At 40.4% G+C, this 21,526-nt stretch overlaps 1 protein-coding gene across 4 annotated transcripts in view; it reads right to left on the bottom strand.

Moving 5' to 3' along the window:
- Positions 1 to 21,526, bottom strand: part of SLC14A1 (solute carrier family 14 member 1 (Kidd blood group)) — a 110,602-nt gene that overhangs the window by 40,600 nt on the left and 48,476 nt on the right. For 2 of the 4 annotated variants that reach the window (XM_020985749.2, XM_020985750.2), the window contains 2 exons: positions 11,598 to 11,754; positions 4,177 to 4,366 (listed from right to left, as the gene is read on the bottom strand). In XM_020985749.2, the coding sequence (XP_020841408.1) occupies positions 4,177 to 4,366; positions 11,598 to 11,754 (347 nt within the window). Of the gene's footprint in view, positions 1 to 4,176; positions 4,367 to 11,597; positions 11,755 to 16,084; positions 16,236 to 17,431; positions 17,502 to 18,784; positions 18,904 to 21,526 lie in introns of those variants that run through there. The other 2 variants (XM_020985744.2, XM_020985752.2) reach the window with 2 other exon arrangements.

Raw genomic sequence — 21,526 nt, forward strand, 5'->3', positions numbered from 1 at the left:
GATTCTTTGCTATCAGAGCTAGTGGTCTTTCCATGAGATACCAAGATCAATCAAATGAGCTAATACATGCACAGAGCTTTGCAAACCTTAAAGCTCTATATAAAGGCTATCATTATCAGTATTAATTATGCCACCTTCTCAGTGTGGTAGCCCTTTAAGATCTGCAAAAGGTTTTATGTATGTTAGCTCTGTTGATCCTCATGACAATTTTGTGAGAGGTATATGCAGCAGATACTATTGCAACCATTTTGTAGATGAGGAAACTGAGGTGCAGAGAGGCTAATGACCTTGCCCAGTCACACAACCAGTATCAGAGATGGGATTTAAATCCAGGTTTCTCCTGACTTCAAGCCTAGCTCTTCACTGCTCTGAGCTGCTTCCCAAAGAGGGCTGATTGCTGTAGCATTTAGTATGTGAGACTCCTAACTGTCTGCTGTATTAAATAAAAAAAAAAACCAACCCTAAACCTCATTAAATCAGAATCTGCTACCTGGGAATATGCAATCATACACAGAGGCTCAAGTTTACTGTGCCTTGTGCTTGTAGAAAGAACTTATTAGGAAAATTAAGAGTTGCTGTTGTTTAGTTGTTTTGGTCATGTCTGACTCTTCGTGACCCCATTTGGGGTTTTCTTGACAAGGATACTGTAGTGGTTTGCCATTTCCTTCTCCGGCTCATTTTACAGATGAGGAAACTGAGGCAAACAAGGTTAAGTGACTTGCTCAGGATCACACAGCTAGTAAGTGTCTGAGGTCAGATTTGAACCTATGATGAGTCTTCCTCACTTCTGGTCAGGCACTCTATTCACTGTGCCCATCTAGCTGCTCCAAAATTAAAAGCAGGAATCCACAAACCACAAATATTTAATAAGTACCTAATGTGAAAGTAAGATTGTAAAGGATAGTGTTTAAACAAAAAGAGATAACTTTCAAGTCTTTCCATAAGCTCTCTTCTAAGCCTAGAATATACTCCCTTCCCATGTTGGCCTTCTACACAAAGCCGTCCCTGCTGCCCACCCCAACCCCAGTAGTGTGAGTCCTCTGGCCTCTTCCTCAAACTATTTTTTATTTCGGTATCAGTGCAGTAAAGCTTCAGTTCTGGAGGGCAGACACTATTTCTGTTTCTAGCAGGGTGTCCCTAGGCCTCGCAGGCAGAGTACTAGCTCAAAACAAAACAAAATAAGTGTTTACTACATATTTGCTGAATTGAATTGAATTCCAGGTGCATAGGCACACAGACAAAAGCCCACGAAAGCAATTGATGTGCTAATTATATATTTGTGTCCATAATTAAGGAGTCTCAGAGCCTGTCCCAAATCCCTGCATAGTCATCAACGACTAGTACAAAATAATAAGAAAAGGAGGTAGGAAAAAGTAAATAAATCAAAGAAAAGGAGGTAGGCTGCTTCTGTAAGGAAAGGAGGACAAAGATGGTGGGTTGAACGGCCCAGACCCAGAGCTAATGCTTGTGAAGTATTCAGTGACTTAGAGCATGGGGGAGGCGAAGGGCATTCCCTCAGATGGCTCTCAGTCTTCTCGGTCAAGTAGGCAGAAAGATTGTCTGCTGAGAGTAAATAAGGAAGAATAGGATTAAGTAGGAAGAAATAGGATTAGGTGTTGAAGAAAAGTTTGGAAAGTCTTTCTGGAAAACATGCAAGAAGTCAATAACATATGAGTATAAGAAATGTCATTCTGTAGTTATCAGTGTAGAGCACACCTTCTTATCTTGGAGTTCATAAAATGATTCTTTAAAAAAATTTTGGTAGCCGATATGATCGACTTTCTTTGTAACCCCAAATGTAGGACATTTTCTGCATTTAAACACATTGTTCAGAGAAGGGGTCCATAGGTTTCACCAGGTTGCCAAGGAGTCCATGATATGAAATAGGACTCTTGACCTAAAGGAAGGCCTTCTTCAGCGCTTAGGGTCAGCTCTCTGTAGAAGCTTGTCACTGGAACAAGAGACACTAAGGATGAAAAGGCAGAGATGTACTTCAACCTGCTTCTGCAGTAGGATGGGCGGGGAGGGGAGGGAAGGATGAAAGGGTACCTGAACCAATAAGATTCAGATTCTTACAAGTAGACAAGGACTTCTACCCTCTACCAACCTGCCCATTGTTTCCTTGATTCTGGCTTCTGTATGAGTCACAGAATACAGTATGAGCTGGAAATGACCTTCCCTATCTATCATTCAGTCAAAGGCTAGATAATTAGAAGCAACTCAGGAGTTTTTTGAGTACCCTGGAGTGGCTCTTTTAGCCAAAATAAAGGATTATAGATAGCTTCATCTCGTATTAATATGCAACCACTTTGTATATAGTCTTGGAGTTAAGTAGAGTTTAGACCTACAGCACTCTTACTTCTCTCCCCTCCTAGCCAATGCCCAGAGCACAGAGGATGCCCCACTTGGGCTCCTTCTCCTTAGCTGCAGTCCACATGGAGCTACCTCCCCCCCCTCTGCCCTGAAACTTTTCTTTCCTGGGAAGGGGACAATAAATAATTTGATAAACTCATTATACAAATATACTAAAGAGAAAAGATACCATAGGCCCTATCCATGAATTCCCAGGCCACACATATTCATTCAACAAAGTCCTTCTGGAGATAAGAACTATTCTATTGTGTTAACACTACATGTACTCTGCTAACAAAATAAAAATGTATGAACATTTGTATGGGAAGAGGATGTTATCAGATTTTTTTTTGCATCAATTAGAACTGTGGGAAGGATACAGGCTCTGAAGTCAAAGGACCTTGGTTCAAATCTTCCTTCTGATGCTTATTTCCTGTGTAATCTTGGGTAAGTCACTTAGCCTCCATTTCTCAAATGTAAAATGAGGGGGTTAGACTAAATGGCCTCTGAGGCCCCCTTCAACTTTCAATATCTGATCCAGGGTCAGATGATGTCTACATATGGGGTTACAGAATCATTGATTGTCACCTTCCCAGGAAGGGACCCTTAGAGGTCATTAGTCTTGTCCATTCATTTTAGGGAGTATCTATCTATATCTATATCTGTATCCATATCTATATATGTCTATATATACACCTTTATGTAAATACAGGCAGGGTATTGTAGAAGATATAGAGTTTACCTTAATATCAAGGACAGCTGGGTACCAATCCTGTTTCTGATGTTTATTTACTATCTATGGGACCCTGGACAAGTCACAACCTCCCTGTTCCTCAATGATCTCATTGGAAAAATAGACGAGGAATAGATTAGGTGGTCTTTGAAATCCCTTTAAGCTTTAGATCTATGCTCATATATATATATATATATATATATATATATATATATATGCTTTACAAAACTTATATTCTAAGAATATTACCCTAGATGACTCACTCTTTAAAAGGCTAGGCAGACAATAAATATGGTATAGTAGAAAAAGCAATGGCTTTGGAATCAAAAGACCTGGGTTCAAATCCAGCCTAATCTATTTGTGTGACTACGTACCAGTCATTTACCTTCCTCAGGTTCTTCATTTGTAGAATAAAGGGGTTGGAACAGATGCTGTCTAAAGCCCCTTCTGGACCTAAATCTACAATGCTATGATGTAGTCTCGTCCTCTCATTGTACAGATAACGAAAGTGAGGCCTGGAGAGATTGGAGAGTACTAGAGTACCTGGAAGTTAGGTGGTGCCATAATGCCCAGAGTGCTGGGCCTGGAGTCAGGAAGACTCATCTTCCTGAGTTCAAATGCCTCAGATACTAACCAGCTGTATGACCCTGGGCAAGTCACTTAATCCTGTCGGCCTCAGTTTCCTCATCTGTAAGATGAGCTGGAGAAGGAGATGGCAAACCACTCCAGTATCTTTGCGAAGAAAATCCCAAATGGGGTCATGAAGAGTTGGGCATGACTGAAATGATTAAACAACAAATAGCAGTTTCAAATCAGGATCTCCTGATTTGAAAGGATTAAAATTTAAAGGGGCCTCAGAGATGTGAAAAGATCCTATAATTTGGATACAACATCCAATATCTGTGATAAAAAGGAAAAAAATAATACTTTGGACTCTGAGAATTACAATGGATTTTTGAAAGTAGAGAATCACTTCATCTGAGGACACATTTGTCATTGTTCCTTCCTGATGGAATTTGTCATTCCTCACTAGCATGGAGTTTTAGGGTTGTAGCAAATAAGACAAACAAACCCCAACAGACTACCCTTACCTGTCTTGACTGAGCAGTAGGGCTGTCAGCGTGGATACTATATTTCCCAGGCAGCCTGTGAGGGTCCACCAGGGACTCTGGACCAGCAGCCCAGCTATGATGATGATCCCGCTGATGGGGTTATTAATAAACACCACTTGGGATACGCCTCGAAGAATCCAGTCAAGGAACTGAAGTATGATAGGTTTGTCTGAAAGAAACCAAATGGAAGGAAGATGAGTCATTGCTAAGTACTGAAAGCAAGGGCCGCCATTCATAGAATCTTGGCGGGACAGTGGACTTCAGAGGTCCTCTAGACCAGCTCGCACTCGAATGGGAGTTCCTTCTATGACATCCTCAGTAAGTGGCCAGTCACCCAGCCCCGTCTTGAACCTCAGTACTTAGGAACCATGTCTTCCACTCAGCTATCAAAGTGGCTCCCCGTCACCTCCAGGATCAAATATGCAGTCCTCTGTCATTCCAAGTTTTCCCTAACCTGTCCCCTTCCTACCTTCCTAGTCTTCTACCTTTAATCCATTACACAAACTCTGTGATTGGGTGACATTGGACTCCTTGCGGTTCATTCCACCACATACTCAGTTTCCTGATTCTAGGCATTTTCAATGGCTGTCTCCCATACCTGGAATTCTCCCTTCCCATCTCGTCTCCTTGCTTCCCTGGCCTCCTTCAAGTCACAGCTAAAATCTTATCCTCTGCAAGAAGCCTTTCCTAATTCCCCTTGACGCGGGTGCCTTGCCTCTGTTGATCATCTCTGCTGTGTCTTGTACACAGTTTGTTTGTACATATGGTGCACATTTCTCATTAGATTCTGAGCCCCTCCAGTGCAGGAGCTGTTCTTTGCTTTTTTTTTTTTTGTAGCCACAGTGCTTAGCATTGTGTCTAGCATATAGTAGGTACGTAATAAGAACAACCAGGTGGTGCAGTGGATAGAGCACTGGACCCGGAGTCAGGAAGACTCATTTTCCTGAGTTCAAATCCAGTCTCAGATACTTACTAGCTGTGTGACCCTGGACAAGTCACTTAATCCTGTTTACCTCAGTGTCCTCATCTGTAAAATGAGCTGGAGAAGGAAATGTCAAACTACTCCAGTAATTTTGCCAAGAAAATGGGGTCACAAAGAATCGGACATGACTGAAAGGATATACTGTGAAATGATATACATAGCTGAAACAAAAACAAACTGAAACTGACCAGCAATAACAGGTGCACAGTAAATGCTTGTGGCCTGAATGAATTGATGGCGGTCTCTGTATTGAGTCAACGTCTAGCTGAGGCCTTGCTTGTTTGGAGGAAAGTCCAAGACAGAGCCAGGTACCTCTGCTTCCTATTACTCCTAGTTCTAATCTCTGCGGTCAAGCAAAAGTGGCAGGTCCAGAAGAATTCTCTGAAACTACATTCCCTGGGGGGATGAAATCACAGACATTGGCTGAGCTAGAGAGAATCTTGGAAGGGTCTTTAACTGTATGCATTGACAAGTAATTCCACTTTGCCCAACAATTTCCTTTCTCCTTTTTCTGCTATTTTCTTTTGTCCACAGCAGAATTGTGGTACCTCATGGCTGAAAGATTCTGGATGTGGTTCGGAGTGACCCTACTATCTTTAGCCTGTCCTCACTTCTGTAGCCTCTGACTTCTGGTTTCCTTTAGCCTCCACTCAAAGTTCACTGAGACTCTGGGGCATCCTGTGGCACGGAAGTATGTGAGAAGGAAGGAAGCTGGCCTTGCCCCTGCTTTTGGGCAGGGCAGGAGGGCAGGAGTGGGAAAGAGGTACGGAAGAGCTTTCTGGAGGAGGCAGCCAGGGCCCTACATAGATCAAGAGCTAGAAGGGATATTTTGTCCAACCCTTTTATTTTACTGATGAGGAAATTGAGGCTCAAGAAGGTTAAATGACTGGCACAAGATCATATAGGTGACCTTGAACACTAAGCATTGTTGGTGGGATATGAAGGCGGTTTCTCTGACTCTATAGTTCTGACTCCAGTTCTTTCCGTTGTACTGTGCTTTTCTTCTATTTTTGAAGGGGCAAAGAAGAGGAGTAGAACCCTTTATAGGACCATAGAATCATAGTCATTTGAGAGCTTAAAGGTTTAGTCCAGGGGTGGGGAACCTGCAGCTCGAGGCCACATGTGGCCCTCTAGGTCCTCAAGTGTGGCCAAACTTCAATCCAAAAATCACAAACTGTGACATTTGGATTCAGTCAAAGGGCTGCACTTGCAACATCCACTAATTCAAGACCTCTAATGATGGGGAGCTTACTACATCCTGAAGCAGCCATTTTATTTTGAATAGTTCTAATTATTAATTTTGTTTAATTATTTATAATTATATATAAATATTTATAATATGTAATTAATATTATATATAATATATATTATATGTAATTAATAATTAATTCTAATTATTATTCCGTTTTTTACTTTCTGCTGAGCAAACATCAATCTCCCTCAAATTATTGCTCCTAACGCTATCCTCTGGAATGAGCAAAATAAATCATGGAATTACAGATTCTAAGGAGTGGAAGGAGAACCTAGGGAGGATCTAGTCCAATCTTTACCCAAAGGTGGTGGTGGGTGTTCATCTTTCGTTCTTGAAGAGGACCAATGATATATCACGAGCGTGATGTCTTGACTTGCTCGTGAATTGGATTTGAGTGAGGCAGGGCTGTCAAAGCTGTTAGCTTCACTCTCTCTTCCAGAGTCATTGGTATGTGCACATGGCAAGGTGAGTGTACCTTAATATGCCTCCAGCTCTTCCTCTTCTGGTGGGGCACTCGTTATCTGTACCCTGACAGAGGGAGCACAGTTTTTCCCAGTCTCTGGGGATGTCTGAATGCTACAGTTGCCACTGCCATTATTCTTACTTCTTTTCTCCACTTCCTATTCTTGTCCTTTCCACCATTTTCATAAGGGAGGTAGTGTGGTGCAGTGGAAAGAGCCTTGGATTTGGAGTTAGAGAATCTGAATTTCAATCCTGCCTCTGATCTTTACTATCTCATTGGCCTTGAGAAAGTCACTTAATTTTCTAGGGCCTCTGAGACCACTTCTGATCCTAGCTCTCTTATGCCTTGTCAATGGCTCTGGGACAGGAGGAAGAAGTCTTAGTGACTTGGTTGTCTTGCAGCCTAAGACCCTCTTCCAGCTTCTCTCCAAGGTACTACCTCCCCTGTTTTGCTGGGTGGGGTCCAGGCCCAAATACTGAACATTAACAACACTTTGAGCCCACCTTTTCGACCAGTTTTGACTACCAAACTGTACTTTCATGTAGTGCATATCTTTTCATCTTGTCCATAAGAACAATATGAGAGACGTTGTCAAATTCTTCGCTAAAATCTAATTAAATTGCCTTTGCAGTATCCTCCAATCTAGGAACCCTGTTCAAAAAGGAAATAAGTTGAGTCTGGCATGACCTATTCTGGATGAAGTGATCTGGCTCTTTACCATCACTAAATTACTTCTAGATCCTTAGATGGTTCACTAGCTCTAATTATAAGTTCTACTATTTTGCTAGGAATTGAGGTCAAACTCACTGGCCTATGCAGACTCCAATGTCTTCCATTTTTTGAAAATCAGGGCAACACTTGCACCTTTCCAAGCCTGACATACTGGCCCAGCTCTTTACAATCTCTCACTGTGGTTACCTTTCACATTTGCCAGGTCTTTAAATAACCTGGTTCATTTGGACCAGGTGACTTGAACTTATCAAGAGTAGCTAGTTGTCCTCTTACAATCTCTTTACTTATATAAGGTGTTAATACCCTATTAGCCATTTTCTTCTATCCTTTACAATCCAAACACCATTCTCCTTTGAAGAGAAAACAGAATCACAACAGTAAAACTGTTCTGCCATCTCTCTCACCCATTATCATAATTCTTTCCCCTCCCAAATCTCTGGTTCTCTCAATTTTTTGATGGTCCTGCAATATAGCTTTAAGGTCCTTTTTGGTGCCCTTAGCTTTCCTTGCCAGCCTTAGCATTTTCTGAGACTTAGCATTTCTAAAATGCTCTTGTAGTCATTAATAGCTCTTCTACCTTAAACATTTTTTTTTATTAACAAAGACAAATTGTTCCTCCATCTTTAGAAGGATGATATTAACACAAAGATGCCTAGAAATGATTAGTTGCTTTGCTTTTGGAAGAGAGACTTCCAGAAGATATATATTGATAATTAAGTTCCCCAATGCTGTTTTATCATAGTTCAGTGGCAAACTTGTGATTTACTTCCTCAATTCATCTATTTCCTCTTTCTGTCTCGGTGGTCTGTAGCATACCTCAATGACAATATTACTTCTGTTTCTGACTCCATTGATTTTCACCCAAATATTCTCTGCCATGCTATTCTCCCCTGGTTCTTGGATTTCCTCCCATGAGTATATCTTAATCTATGATATAATTCTACCCTTCTTTTTATTTATCTGGTTCTTTTGAATAAGGTAAATCTTTCCAGAGTCATATTCCCATTATACATCTTATTCCATCAATTGGCAATGATACCTATGAGGTTTAATTTGATTTTATGTGTGTATGTTAGGACCATTAATTAATTTTGTTTACCTATAGTTAATACCTCTTTTATGTGACAATCTTTCAAATGTGTGGAAACAGAAAAATGTTATTACTTGACAAAAAAGTATTTCTTCAAAATTACCAATGATCTTTTAATGGCCAAATCTTACCGTCTTTTTAAAGTCCTCATCCTTACTGACCTATCTTCTGTATTTGATGCTGCTGATCCCCTTCTCTTCCTGTATAGTCTGTCCTCTCAGTGTGTTTTGGTAACATTCTTTCTAGGTTTTCCTCCTACCTATCTTTCTCAGTTTTTTTTTTCTGATTCATTATCCTGAGCTTGACCTTTCATAGGCTCTGGCCATCTTCTTTCTTTAAACTTTCTTGGTGACTTATAACTCCCATAGCTTTAATAATCTTTGCTATGACAATGACTTCCACATCTATATATCTAACCCCAGTCAAGTTCATGAAGTACATGAAATATGTGAAATATCTGGAAGATGGTCTAGGCATCAGATGGTAAAGATCCTTCAGTCCCAGAAGGAGGAATTTCCATTTACTCCAGAGGCAAGAGGAATCCATTTGGTTCCTGAGCAGGAGAATCCACATGCTTTAGAGGAAGATCATTTTGTCAGCTATGTGGAAAATGGATTGGAGAAGGGAGGAATTGGAAACAGAGAATTATTAAGAGGCTATTGTAATAAATAGTCCAGGCTTGAAGTGATGAGTGCCTGAAGTAGGGTGGTGGCTATATGAGTGCAGGTGCAAGAGATATCGAGGAGGTAGAATTGATGAGACTTAGCAGCTGATTGAATATGCATTGGCATGGGGTAAATGAGGGATAAGAGACAAGGATTACTCTGAGATTGTGAACCTGAGTTACTGGAAGGAAGTTGGGTGTCATCTTTAACAGAAATAAAGAAGTATGGACAGATTTGGGGGGAAAGAGAAATAATTCTATTTTGGACTTGTTGAATTTGTGATGCTTACAATACACCCAGGGTGGCTAGGTGGCGCAGTGGAGAGTACTGAGCTTGGAATCAGGAAGACTCATCTCCCTGACTTTAAATCTGACCTCAGATACTTACTAGCTGGGTGGCCCTGGGCAGACCCAGTTTGCCTCAGTTTCCTCATCTATAAAATGAGCTGGAGAAGGAAATGGCAAGCCACTCTAGTACTTTTGCCAAGAAAACCCCAAAATGGCATCACAAAGAGTTGGACACAATTGAAATGACTCAATCACACAACAACAATATAATATCTAAATGGAAATGTCCAGCAGGTAGTTAACTGATGATGTGGGGACTGGAGCTCAAAAGAGAAATTAAGGTTGGATATTTAGATGTAGGAGTCATTTGCATAAACATGGCAATTGAACTCAAGGGGCTGATAAGATCACCAAAGAAATGATCTGTAGATAGAAGAGCCTTGAGGAGCACCCCTGGTTAGAAGGTGGGATGATTCAGTAAAAGAGACTGAGAAGGAACAAGCTATTTGCCAACATCTACCTTAAAATGCAGTGCTCAGAATTGAACATAACATTCCAGGGTAGCATACAGTGTGACCAGCATGTCTCTTATTTTACACACAATACTTTTGTTAACACATATGAATGCTTCTGGCTAGTAGGTCACACTGTCGAATCCTATTGAGCTTGCTGTCCACTAAAACCCTCGGGTTTTAGTGATATGCTGCAGTCTGGCCACATGTTTCCAATATCCTATGCTTGTACAGTTGATGTTTTCTTTTCTTTCTTCTTTTTTTTTTTACACTTGATGTTTTGAAGCTAATTACAGGTATTTACACATATTTCTATTAAATTCAATCCACCAATTTGGTAAGTACGACAACTATGTCTTTATTCAAGTTACTGACGAAAAATTTTGAAAGTCTATATTTCTGTGCTCTTCTCTCCTCTCAGCAGTACTCTGCTCCCAAGGGGTTTCTTCTCACCTCAAAAGCTCTAGTTTCTTCCTACTCTGTTTTCCCTTCCCGCTATAAAAGCTACTCTCATAAAAGTCACAATAAATTAATTAATATATAGGTATAAATAATATTAAGGTATAAATGGCTGATAAGTGTTTATGTGTGTGTATATGTCTATGTGTATGTGTGTGTGGGAGAAGTAGTATTTGCTTTCCAATAGGTCATAAAGCAGACAGCTAGGTAGCACAGTGGATAAAACCCTGGGCCTGGAGTCAGGAAGACTTATCCTCCTAAGTTCAAATCTGGCCTCAGATGCTTCCTAGCAGTGTGACCCTGGGCAAGTCACTTAATCCTGTCTGCCTCAGTTTTTTCATCTGTAAAATGAGCTAGAGAAGGGAATGGTACTCCAATTTCTTTGACTAGAAAACCCCAAATGAAGTCACGAAGAGTTGGACGTGGCTGAACAACAACAAAGGTCATAAAGCTATAAACCAGGCAGTGAGAATTCAGGTATTAGTGTAGTTGGGGAAAATTTGTGGTGATGGCAGGGAAAGGAAGACAGAGAAGATATCCTAAACTAAGAATCATAATTCACATTCATATGATACTTCACAACACTCCTGTGAGGTAGGTTATTATCTCATAGATGGATCCTTATAAGGATCACATCCTTATGGGTGAGAAAATTGAGATTAAACAATGACGTCATCTATCCAGTGTCACTGGATCTTCCATTGAGATTTTTGTGGATGTGAAGGCTGTAGATAGGAAGGAAAAGAAAGAGAACAGCGTCCTTAGGGGGAAGAGGAAGTGAAGGGTGAAAGAGGAAAAGAGAGAAGTAATGATAGGAAGGAAGGAAGGAAGTGAGAAATGAAAAGGGAATAGGAGTATTTTTGGATGTCTCTTCCTCAGACAGAATGGAGAAGCAGACCTAATCCAAAGGCAGAAAAACCAGAGAACTGTAACCCACAGGAGATATAAAGATAGATACCTTTGAGCCAGTCTGCATATTCTCTCATATCTCCAGTGACATAGCCAATGGCTCTGGAGATGAACCTTCTCCCTTGCCATGATGAACTGGTTCCTTCATGACTGTCCATCTTAATGACAGTAGGGTTATCCTCCATGGTTATTATTTGCTCTGGCTCCTTAAAGAAAGAAGAGAGCTTATTATTATTTCCATTCACAAACCAGAATCTATGGAAGATCAGCTTGTTGAGGGCCATTTCATTTGGAAAAATGAGATGATGCTCAGGAAAGAAAGCACTACTATTTTCCTTTAGAAGGGGAAATAAAGTTGGAGAGGATCCCTTAAACTCAGCTTGTCACCAAAATCCCATTGATCCATAAGATTACGTGGAGAAGAGCAGGACTTCATTTAATTGTGCTATTTCCCAGGTGCAGGCTAGCTGTCAGGGATGCTTTTGCATGTGCTATGAGGAATGGGCTTGCAAGGATGGGGATGGATTGCCCTAACATTAGTGCAATTTAGAGATGGATATATATGCACAAAATAATTTGGTTCTCAACTAAGAAAGACAGCTTTCTTAGCCAAGTTTTTTTTTTCTCCAGAAAGGTCTTTTCTGAATGAAAAGGATTTAAAGAGATCCCAAGATATAAAAACCCAGATTAATTTGCATGTGCTAATTAGCATTACAATTGGATTGATTATTTTGCAAGAGTATTGACTGAGAGAACCAGGGATACAGATGATCCAAAATTGATCCAAATTAAAATTTTATTTAGGTACAAATTTTCAGGGATATGCTGTATTGTGTAAAATGAGACACACTTGTACTATTCTAAAACAAATCCCCTCCCCTGTTAAGTCAAAAGGACAAGTGACAACTTGAATTTGTATTCGAGTTATCCAAACATATTGTAGCTGTGACCATGGGGGTTCTGTTTTTGTTGACTATTTGAGTCCATAAAATAGCCCAATAGCGTCTTCCATCCAAAGGGTTTTGGAGATACAGAAGGGAAGTAGCTGTGGATAACAACAGCAAGAATAAAACAAGAATGTAAACGACATAACTATGAAAAGAATGCAAGAAGCCAATATCAAGAGCATAATTGGGACAAACATCTCATAGGAAAATACTAATGGCAAACCCACATAACTGCACAAAGGGAGAATGCCAATGAAATACCTTCAGTAGATATGCAAAGGAAAATACCAGAGACATGCCCATGATAAATATGCAGAGAATGCCAGATATACCTAAGATAAGTTATTCAGATGAAAACCCAATGACATAAGGAAAACAAGTATGCAAAGGATAATGCTTATAACATAACCAAGATAATTACACACAGGGAGAAAGAATCTCAGTGTCTTACCCAGGAGAAGTATGCAAAGGATAGGACCAAAATCAGAACTAGGAAAATTATGCAAAAAAGAAAGCCAATGCCAACCAAAATAAACATGCATATACTGTGCAATCAGGATAAGCGTGAAGAAGCGAATGTCAATGACATAATGAAAAATAGCTAAGTATGCAAAGGAGAATGCCTTAAGTATAATCCCGCTAACTGCAAAGGCGAATGCTAGTGACATAAGTAGAGTATTAAGCAAAAAAGAATACCAATAAATAACCAAGAGAAATATGCAAAAAAATGCTAACAACACAACCACCAAGGTACGAAAATACTGATGACCTAGCCAAAATCAGCATGCAAAAAGAGAGTTATGTTATCATCTCAATGTCCGAAAACAATGCCAATTACATAATTAGAAGAAATGTGCAAAACGAGGATGCCAGCACCATACCCAGTATAAGTGTTTAATAGGAGCAGACCAAGGCCATAGCCACAATAAATATAGACTAGAAGAATGTTGATGATGCAAGGTTGTAGTACAATAGTATGAACCCAGTATTGGATAACAGCAATAACTTTTTTATCTGGGCATTGAGGAAGGGAAGATAGGATCCAGACCCATGATTTCCTAGCTGCTGGGAATCCCTTGTATGGAAACTTTCCTGGCTGTTACAAATAGGCAACTCTTCTGTAAATTACAGCTAATTTTCAGCCTTAGAGAGTTGCCTAGGGCACTGGGAGACTAAGGGCCTTTTCCAGGGCCATACAGCTTGTGCCAGGGCAAATTACGAACTCAGATCTTCTTGCCTCCAATGCCCAACCCCAGTCCTCTGCCATGCTACCTCTCGTGTTAAGAAAAAATGGGGGGGGGAAATAAGTGACATAACCTTGGGTGCACATACAAAGAAATATGGACAAGAGCAGAACTGCAATTACCTTACAATAGCATAGCCAAAGCAAGAGCACCATAGGAAAATACCCAACGCATAAAACCACAATGAGACCCGTAGAGACAATCAGTGATGGTAGTTTGATAGCAGAACACCTAAGACAGGACCCAGATGAGTGTCCAGAAATAGATTCAGTCCTTTCTTACTGGTCAGGCTGCAAACAGGTGCTATTGATCAGTGCTAATTGCAAGATTTGCTTTTTGATGCCCATCATTCCATTTACAAAAGAATTTGCAAAAAAGATAATTACTAATGGGCAATTAATTCCTGAAATTGCTTACTATTAGATCTTTTGATTTTGTATTTTCTTTTAGTTTCGATGGAGAGGTAAACACACTTTAGCCATAGGGCCACATTAACTGTCTAGCTGACTGAGCTGCCTGCCTTCTCCCTCCCCACCCCCCAACAATGGTGAGCTATTAGTTATTAATGGAAAAATGCAAGGTAATTATTTAATGAATTACAGATTGGACACATTTTGCTTTGGCAAAAGGGTGAAATAGTATTAGCCACTAGAATTTGAGATTTTTCTTTGAGTTCTTTTCAGAATGAAAGCTGCTTGGAGGACAGGAATCACTAAAACATATTTTATCACCAACCCTAGTATAATGCTATGGAACATAGCAGGTATTTAATAAATGCTTGTTCAATTGAATTGAATCTTTATGGGAAGGTGGTCTTAGACTGACAACTCCCAGAGGACAAGATATGCGTTTAACATCAGTCAGTCGACTCCAGGTACAGGCACTTTGAAAGTGCCTCTTGATATTGCTGGAAGGATTAAACTGTTAGTTGGATACACCATCAAATAAGAGGCTCAAGTGCTTGATTTTTAAAAGCCATATTAAAAAAAAAAGAGAGAGAGAGAGGAGAGATAGGTTAAAATTCCTATTCTGTCATCCTCTCCCTCTCTCAGAGTATGTCCTGTGAAGAACTGGAAAATTCTATGAAAGGCACAGTCCTCTAATCAAAACAAAGGTGATCAATCCAGCAACCTGGTTTTCTGTGTATTCAGAATACTAAATGGGAAGGAGGGGTGAAAGACAAAGGCCAGTGTTATGTGTCCACTGATAGATACATGGCATATTACAGTGTGAATACATTCATGCTTTCAAACTTGGGAACTTAAAAAACAAAACAAACCAAAAAAACAGAAACAAAACCAAAACCCTGCTATTCTGGAACTTTGGAAATTGAGGTATGAATGAAACTAGGTAAGAAAAACCTGGCCAAGAACAACTGCCCAAGCTATAGAAGTAAAAATAAAAGTCGAATTGTGTTATCTTTTCTGCAGATTGACAGCTTGACACATAAGGTTTACTACTGCTCTTTTTGCCAAAGTTTGCTTCTGGGAAGAGGAGGTGGCTTTTTTCATTCTTTAAGATACCTTCTGCTGCCTCCACAGTCTTAGAGATATTTCTTCTAGACTTCTGGAGTATCACAGAGCAATTTTATGTTGCTCAGCCTTTTAAATATTTTGGTTATACATAAGATGGATTCCACCAATTTAAATGGAAATTTTCAGCTTCCGGTCACCCAAGAAACTTTGTAATACCAGAACACTTGTCCTATGACTGCTTGTTCTCCCGGCTCCTCAATTAATCTAGATACTACCTGGGCAATGGAGAAAACATTACATGAGGAATGCTTAGCACCTTTCACCAGTGTTCTAGATTATAGTTATAGAGATTGTAATCTCAGTGAAATTGACAAAGGCAAAAAAAAATCAATATTACACAAGATTTGACTGCATTGGGAGTTGAAAATTAAGGGGAAAGGACATTGTGCGGAAATTTATTCACTAATCCATCCCAACATTTATTATACACCTGCCGTGTTTAAGGTACTGTGTAGCGGTTATGATTACATGGATTTCATTGACTTTCCTTCTTGGTTTGCCAATGACTTGCAGACATCATCAACTCAATAATTTCTGTACCCCACATGAGTTTCCTTAACTCACTCAATGTGATCTACTAGTCACAAATTTCCTGGCACTCATGTCCCAGCCTGCCCACCTAGTTACCACCTGGTTTCAGAGGGACTGTCAGGTATTCAAAGATGGCACTGATACAGGTCAGTTTGAGTACCTTCAGATATCAGCCAAGAACTCCCAGTAATTCCCTCCCCCCCCACCCCACCCACACACTGCTATGAGCCAGGCCCCAAAGATCATCCACAGAGAGGGATTGTTTCGAAATAGGCATACCTGTTCCTCCAGCCCATCCATAAGAGGTATGCTTAGATGTGTGCCTTGGCCTTCTGCCTCAAAAGTTTTGTTTCCAAAATTGTTTGTCCAAAGAATTTTATGTGGGGTGTCACCAATGCCATTCAAAGTACGTCCATTCATCCTTCCTTTCCTCCATATGACAAAGGGTAAAAAATATGTAAATCAGGAAACATGCCCCTCTGCTGAAGTGCAGTGTGGAGTATAAGATGGAGGCCAAAACACCAGGAAAGAAGCATTAATATAATGATCATACATTACTGGGTCTATTGCACCTCCTGATCATGATATGTACAAGACCATGGATAATATGTCCCAACATTTTTTAACAACAAAGTGCTGGTCATAGGAAGAGATGATTTACTCTGAGATTCTACCCCCTTCAAACTCCCAACAGACCAAGGGACAGATTCTGATTCCAATATTGTTTCATAGCTCTTTTTAGTGAATTGTCAGTGTGTTCAGGAACTTCTTTCCTCTCAGAACTGACGATTTGATTTGGTACCTTGAAAATAATAAAGCTAAATTGTCACATCTCTATCTTGCGGTCAAATGTAGATATATGAAAAACAGGCAAAATTATGGTGATATTTTTGGACTATGAAAAAAAGCAAAAAAAAGGGTTTTGGGGGATTGATTTTTTTAGAGAATACTTGCAAAAAGCTTTTATTCACTGCCAAGCTTCTCACCCTGTTGCCCAGATTAGAGAATTCTCTTGTTCTTAAACTAGCAGAAGGATTAAATGAAATCTGTTGGTAGCATGCTTTATGCCATTTAACAAATAATAGATGAGTTTTAGATACTTCTACAAGATATTGTTCCTTCCTCAAAAGTAGGAATTCTAAATCATATCAGGAAACAGTAAAAAGTTAGCTAGCAGAACAAAGTCTGGGAACTAGGAAAAGCAATGGGTAAAATACCTAACATCCTTTTCCATCTTTGGAGAGGACTCCATTATGTCTAAGAACACTGCCCTTCCTTAAGAGGTTTTAGGGTAAGCTCTTTAATATCATTTGCTGGGTTGGTCTGGAACTGAAAAACTTCAATATAGCAATTAAGTCCTGTTACCAACTGGCTTCCCCCGAATCAAATCTCTTTCACTGTTCCATGGTGCTCTATGTTTGAAAGCCATAAAGCCGAAGACTGTCATTCTTTAACTCCTGAGGCAAGTTTCACTTTTAAGTTATAAAATCAATGATGGGTTTAAAATAAAATCTCTAGTTGCATACCTAACATATGTTTTTTTTTTTCCTAAGTGAGGGATATTCAAACATTCATGTTCTAGTAAGAACAGAACTTTCGTCTTTAAGGGATGCATTTGGTACTTACAAATAATCTTTAATTTGGGTATTCACAACTCTGATGCAGCAGGTGGAACCCAAACTCCTTTAAAGCCAGGCTGGAATAAGAAAAAAAAAAAAGAAATTGCCTCATATCCCATTCCCTGGTAAGTCCTTTTCTTTCAATTATCTGTGAGTCAGTCTAGAAATTTGCATGTATGTGGCAGTACCATCAGAACTATCCTAGCCAGTGACTTCAGATGTGATAGAACAGTTCTTTCCATTCAGTATGGGCTTTTGCGAAACAAACTCTCTCAGCATGACAGGGCAAGTAGAAAAGCATATAAATTCATAGTTAGGAAGGGCCATACCCTGTGCCTTACTTACTCCCATTGAGTCATAGAAATACAAAGTTTCCTATGCTATTTAACTATTTCAAGAACACAAGCTTCTTCTCCAGAGGAACCTAGAATCACTACTTTAGGGCTGGGGTGGGGTGGGGGGATTTCAAAAGTCATCAAGTCATAAGATAGGTTTATAGTTGGAAAGAGCCTTAGAGGTCACTTAATTTGTCCTCCTTATTTTCTATAATCATAATATCTAGCATTTATAATAGCACTTTAAAGTTCATAAAGTCCTTTATACATGTTTTCTCATTTAATCCTCACAACAACCCTGGGAAGTAGGTTATTAACATAGGGTGTCTCAAAAATGCAGTTTTAAGCCTTAATAATTTAGTCTTAGTCATTTTAGCTCAATAGCTAAAACTTCATTAAGATTTTTGGGACATTCTGTATTATCCCCATTTTGTAGATGAGAAAACTAAGACTGAGAGAGGATAAGGGATTTGCCCAAGGACACACAGGTAGCAAGTGACAGAGCCCACATTGGAACTCTAATTCTGAAGCTGTGTCTGCTAGTTAAGAAAACTGAAGTTTAGACAATAAGGGATTAGTCCAGGGTGACATAGGGAGTTGATGGCAGAGCTGGGTCCAAACTCACCTCTTTGACTCCACATTCAGCATTCCACTGAATGACCACTTAGTAGTCAAAGGGATTCCTTTGTCATATATATCCTCTGTCATTTTTGGTCAAATTTATTCTACTCTGTCTTAACAATCAACAACAGTGAGGAAGCAAATACCTCACTGGAGGATGATAGCACATTCGAGCCTCTTAGAGAAGCTGGTGGTTTGGGTCAAAAGAAAACAAAAACCCAAAGCTGGCTGAATCCCTTGAACTGTGCCTTTAGAGCTAGTCTATTTAGTTCAGGCATACAGAGAAACTGTGCAGTTTTCCAAAGAGGGGAGGGGTGGGGAATAAAGAAATGCAGATAAACAATAACACAAATTACCCAGTAATGAGGAAAACTCAAAATAACAGACATTAAGAGGATACTTACAAACTTTCTGGTTTCTCCCTGGCAGAAGGCAACAGCTGATAAAGCCTTGAGCCAGGCTCTTTGAAAAGGGAGAGCTTTAAGTAGAGGAAGATATAATGGGGGAGGGAGTCATCTGGCAGTTTTTACATACTACATACCCCACTCTGAATATAAATACTGGCTGATGAGTCTCCTCCCACTTCTGCTACAAGAGGCCAAGAAATGCTGAAGAACTAATCATTTGACTTTTCCACCTTAACCTTACTTGGTCCTTGATATGGTGCCAAGCACTGGACCATCTTTTCCTCTGGTTTCTAGGGTATCCGTCCTGCTGGCTTTCTTTCTTTCCAAGCTTTGTCTTTTCTTTCTCCAAACCGTTGTCTTGGAAACAACCTCCCCCTGTCCCATCCCATCTCCTTTCCCTTCTTTCTCCCTCCCACCCCTAAGAGTTCCAAACTCTTGCACAGCTTCTCTCTCACTGGACTCCAGCCAAGAAAAGGCCAACATGATGCCATTTTAACCAGAAATTGCTCCCTGGGTTAGGCTGCTCCTCAAATGGGTCCTCAAATTGACAAAGCAATTTTTTTTAGTGTGGTATTTTTCTCTATGATAGAATTAACTTCTGGACAAATCCATTCTTGAAAATCCAGAATTTGAGATGAAAAACCATTCTGCCCTACACCTATGCTGAGCATGTGCAGATTCAAGCCTCTTCTTTAAAAGGAATCCCTCTGCTGGAAGAGCACAGCCCCATAGCCCTCTCTCAGGATAAACTGGTATGTTTGCAAAGGTTGGAGGAAAACATTTCTTAACCAGGTGAAATTGAAAGCAAAGTTGAAGCTCTTTCCTTTCCTTCCTTGCTTTCCTTTTCTTCTCCAGCTTCAGGATTGTGGCATTCCTCTTTATAACACAGATCTCAAGGCATCCTCAGTCACTTGGTCTATTTCAATTGAGAATCATGATGGGGAAGAAATGAAAACACGCATTAAAAAGGTGGCTGTGGTATTGGTGGCTGCCAGCTTCTTTGGCTGGTGCCTCACCAGAGCTCAGACAGTGATAACCCTTGTCAACCTTCAGCACCGGTATCGGATCTGTACTGAGTAAACTCTCTGGCACCACCCACTGGACAATGGCCAGACTTGGTTTGAAACGTCCAGAAATGACAACGCTCCTGGTCCAGATGGCACTGTCTCAGGTGGATTAGAGGATCGTAGATTAAGAACTGGAAGGAATCTCACGGCTGATTTGGTTCAGCCTTGTCATTTTACGGTTGAGGAGACTAAAGCCCAGGGGGGTGACTTGCCTAAAGTCACACAGGTAACAGATGGTGACATGAGGACCTGAACCTATGCTCTCTGTTTCTAAATATAGTAATCTTTCCACTCTACCTTGATGATTTTTCTATCCTAATGCTGTGCTTTCTTCTCTACTCTCAAAGCAGCTAGAGTAGTAGGCAAGGATGGGGTCAGTAACATCACTGGAAGATTGGGGAGCTAGGTGACAGGGGGCAGAGGTCACACTATGCATCAGGCCCTTTGCTCCCAACATTTTAACTGAAATAAAAGATTCAAATGAACATAAAAGACTGAAAATGGGAAGCATTCCTAAAATATGAAGGGAAGAGAGGCCTTGACAATGGTGGGGGCTACTAGATGGGAAGAAGAATCACATGTATATCAAGCTTGGCGAGTAGAAGTTACATTCTTGTCTTCCTTCCTACAGCTGTCTCACTGAGTCACTGACAAGAAACTTGGTCACAACAGGGTTTACTCCCAGAGCCTGGAAATCAGCCAAGCCTGGTTCTTGATAAGTATAGAGGGATGGTTGTTATAGTACATATGAGAAGTAGTAAGGAGTAGTGGAGAGAGTTGAACTAGGAGTCAGGAAGATCTGGATTCAAGTCCCTCCTCAGAGACATATGGGCTGTGTGGTTTTGGGCAAGTCACTTACCGCAGTTCCCTGCACAACTCATTGTAACTATAAGTTGCTGAGCACATGTTGATCTGCCCGGATAGGAGCCTGCTGATTTAGAGTTCTCCATGCCAGTGAAATCATAGGTCCAGTCCAAATATATATATGCATACAAACATACGTGTGTGTGTCCATGTCCCTGTTCACAAGCTTCCAGGGACTAACAAGATAGTTTTCTTCCCCCTTTAATTGGGTTAGTTGTTTTATTCCTGAGATAAAGTACCTACTATGTGCCAGGAATTGTGCTGACTGCACAGGGATAGAAATACACAGAGCCAAGAAAGTTCTTGCCCTCAAGGAGATTATATTCTAATGGAGAAGAACAAATTTAAATGGGAACTGGAACAGTCTAATGGAGAAGGACAAATATAAATGAGAGCTTGAAAGTGAGGGTTCAGGGGTGGGGCATGGGACATGGTGTACAGAACTGGCATGGAGGCCTGGTTCTATGAAAGATAAGAGGCAAGCTCACCCAACAGAGCCCAGAATCCCTAGGGTACACCCATGCCCTCTTAAGACAGAATGAGACCCTACCTCCTCTAAAACCTTTGTCCCCATTCAACTCAGTCCTAAACATCTCCATACATAATTTGTTCCTCTGCTAATCCCTTCCACTCTTTGAAGAGGCAACAGGTGGCTCAGTGGACAGAGCTCTAGTCCTGAAGTCAGGAAGACCTGAATTAAAACCTGCCCTCAGATAATTATTGGCTATGTGACCCTGGCTAAGTCACAACCTCTGTTTGCCCCAGTGAAATGAGGATAACAATAGCATCTACCTTTCTGGGTTGTTGT

This window comes from Phascolarctos cinereus, unplaced genomic scaffold (genome assembly GCF_003287225.1).
Source record: "Phascolarctos cinereus isolate Bilbo 61053 unplaced genomic scaffold, phaCin_HiC Scaffold_4;HRSCAF=312, whole genome shotgun sequence".
Classification (NCBI taxonomy): Eukaryota; Metazoa; Chordata; class Mammalia; order Diprotodontia; family Phascolarctidae; genus Phascolarctos; species Phascolarctos cinereus.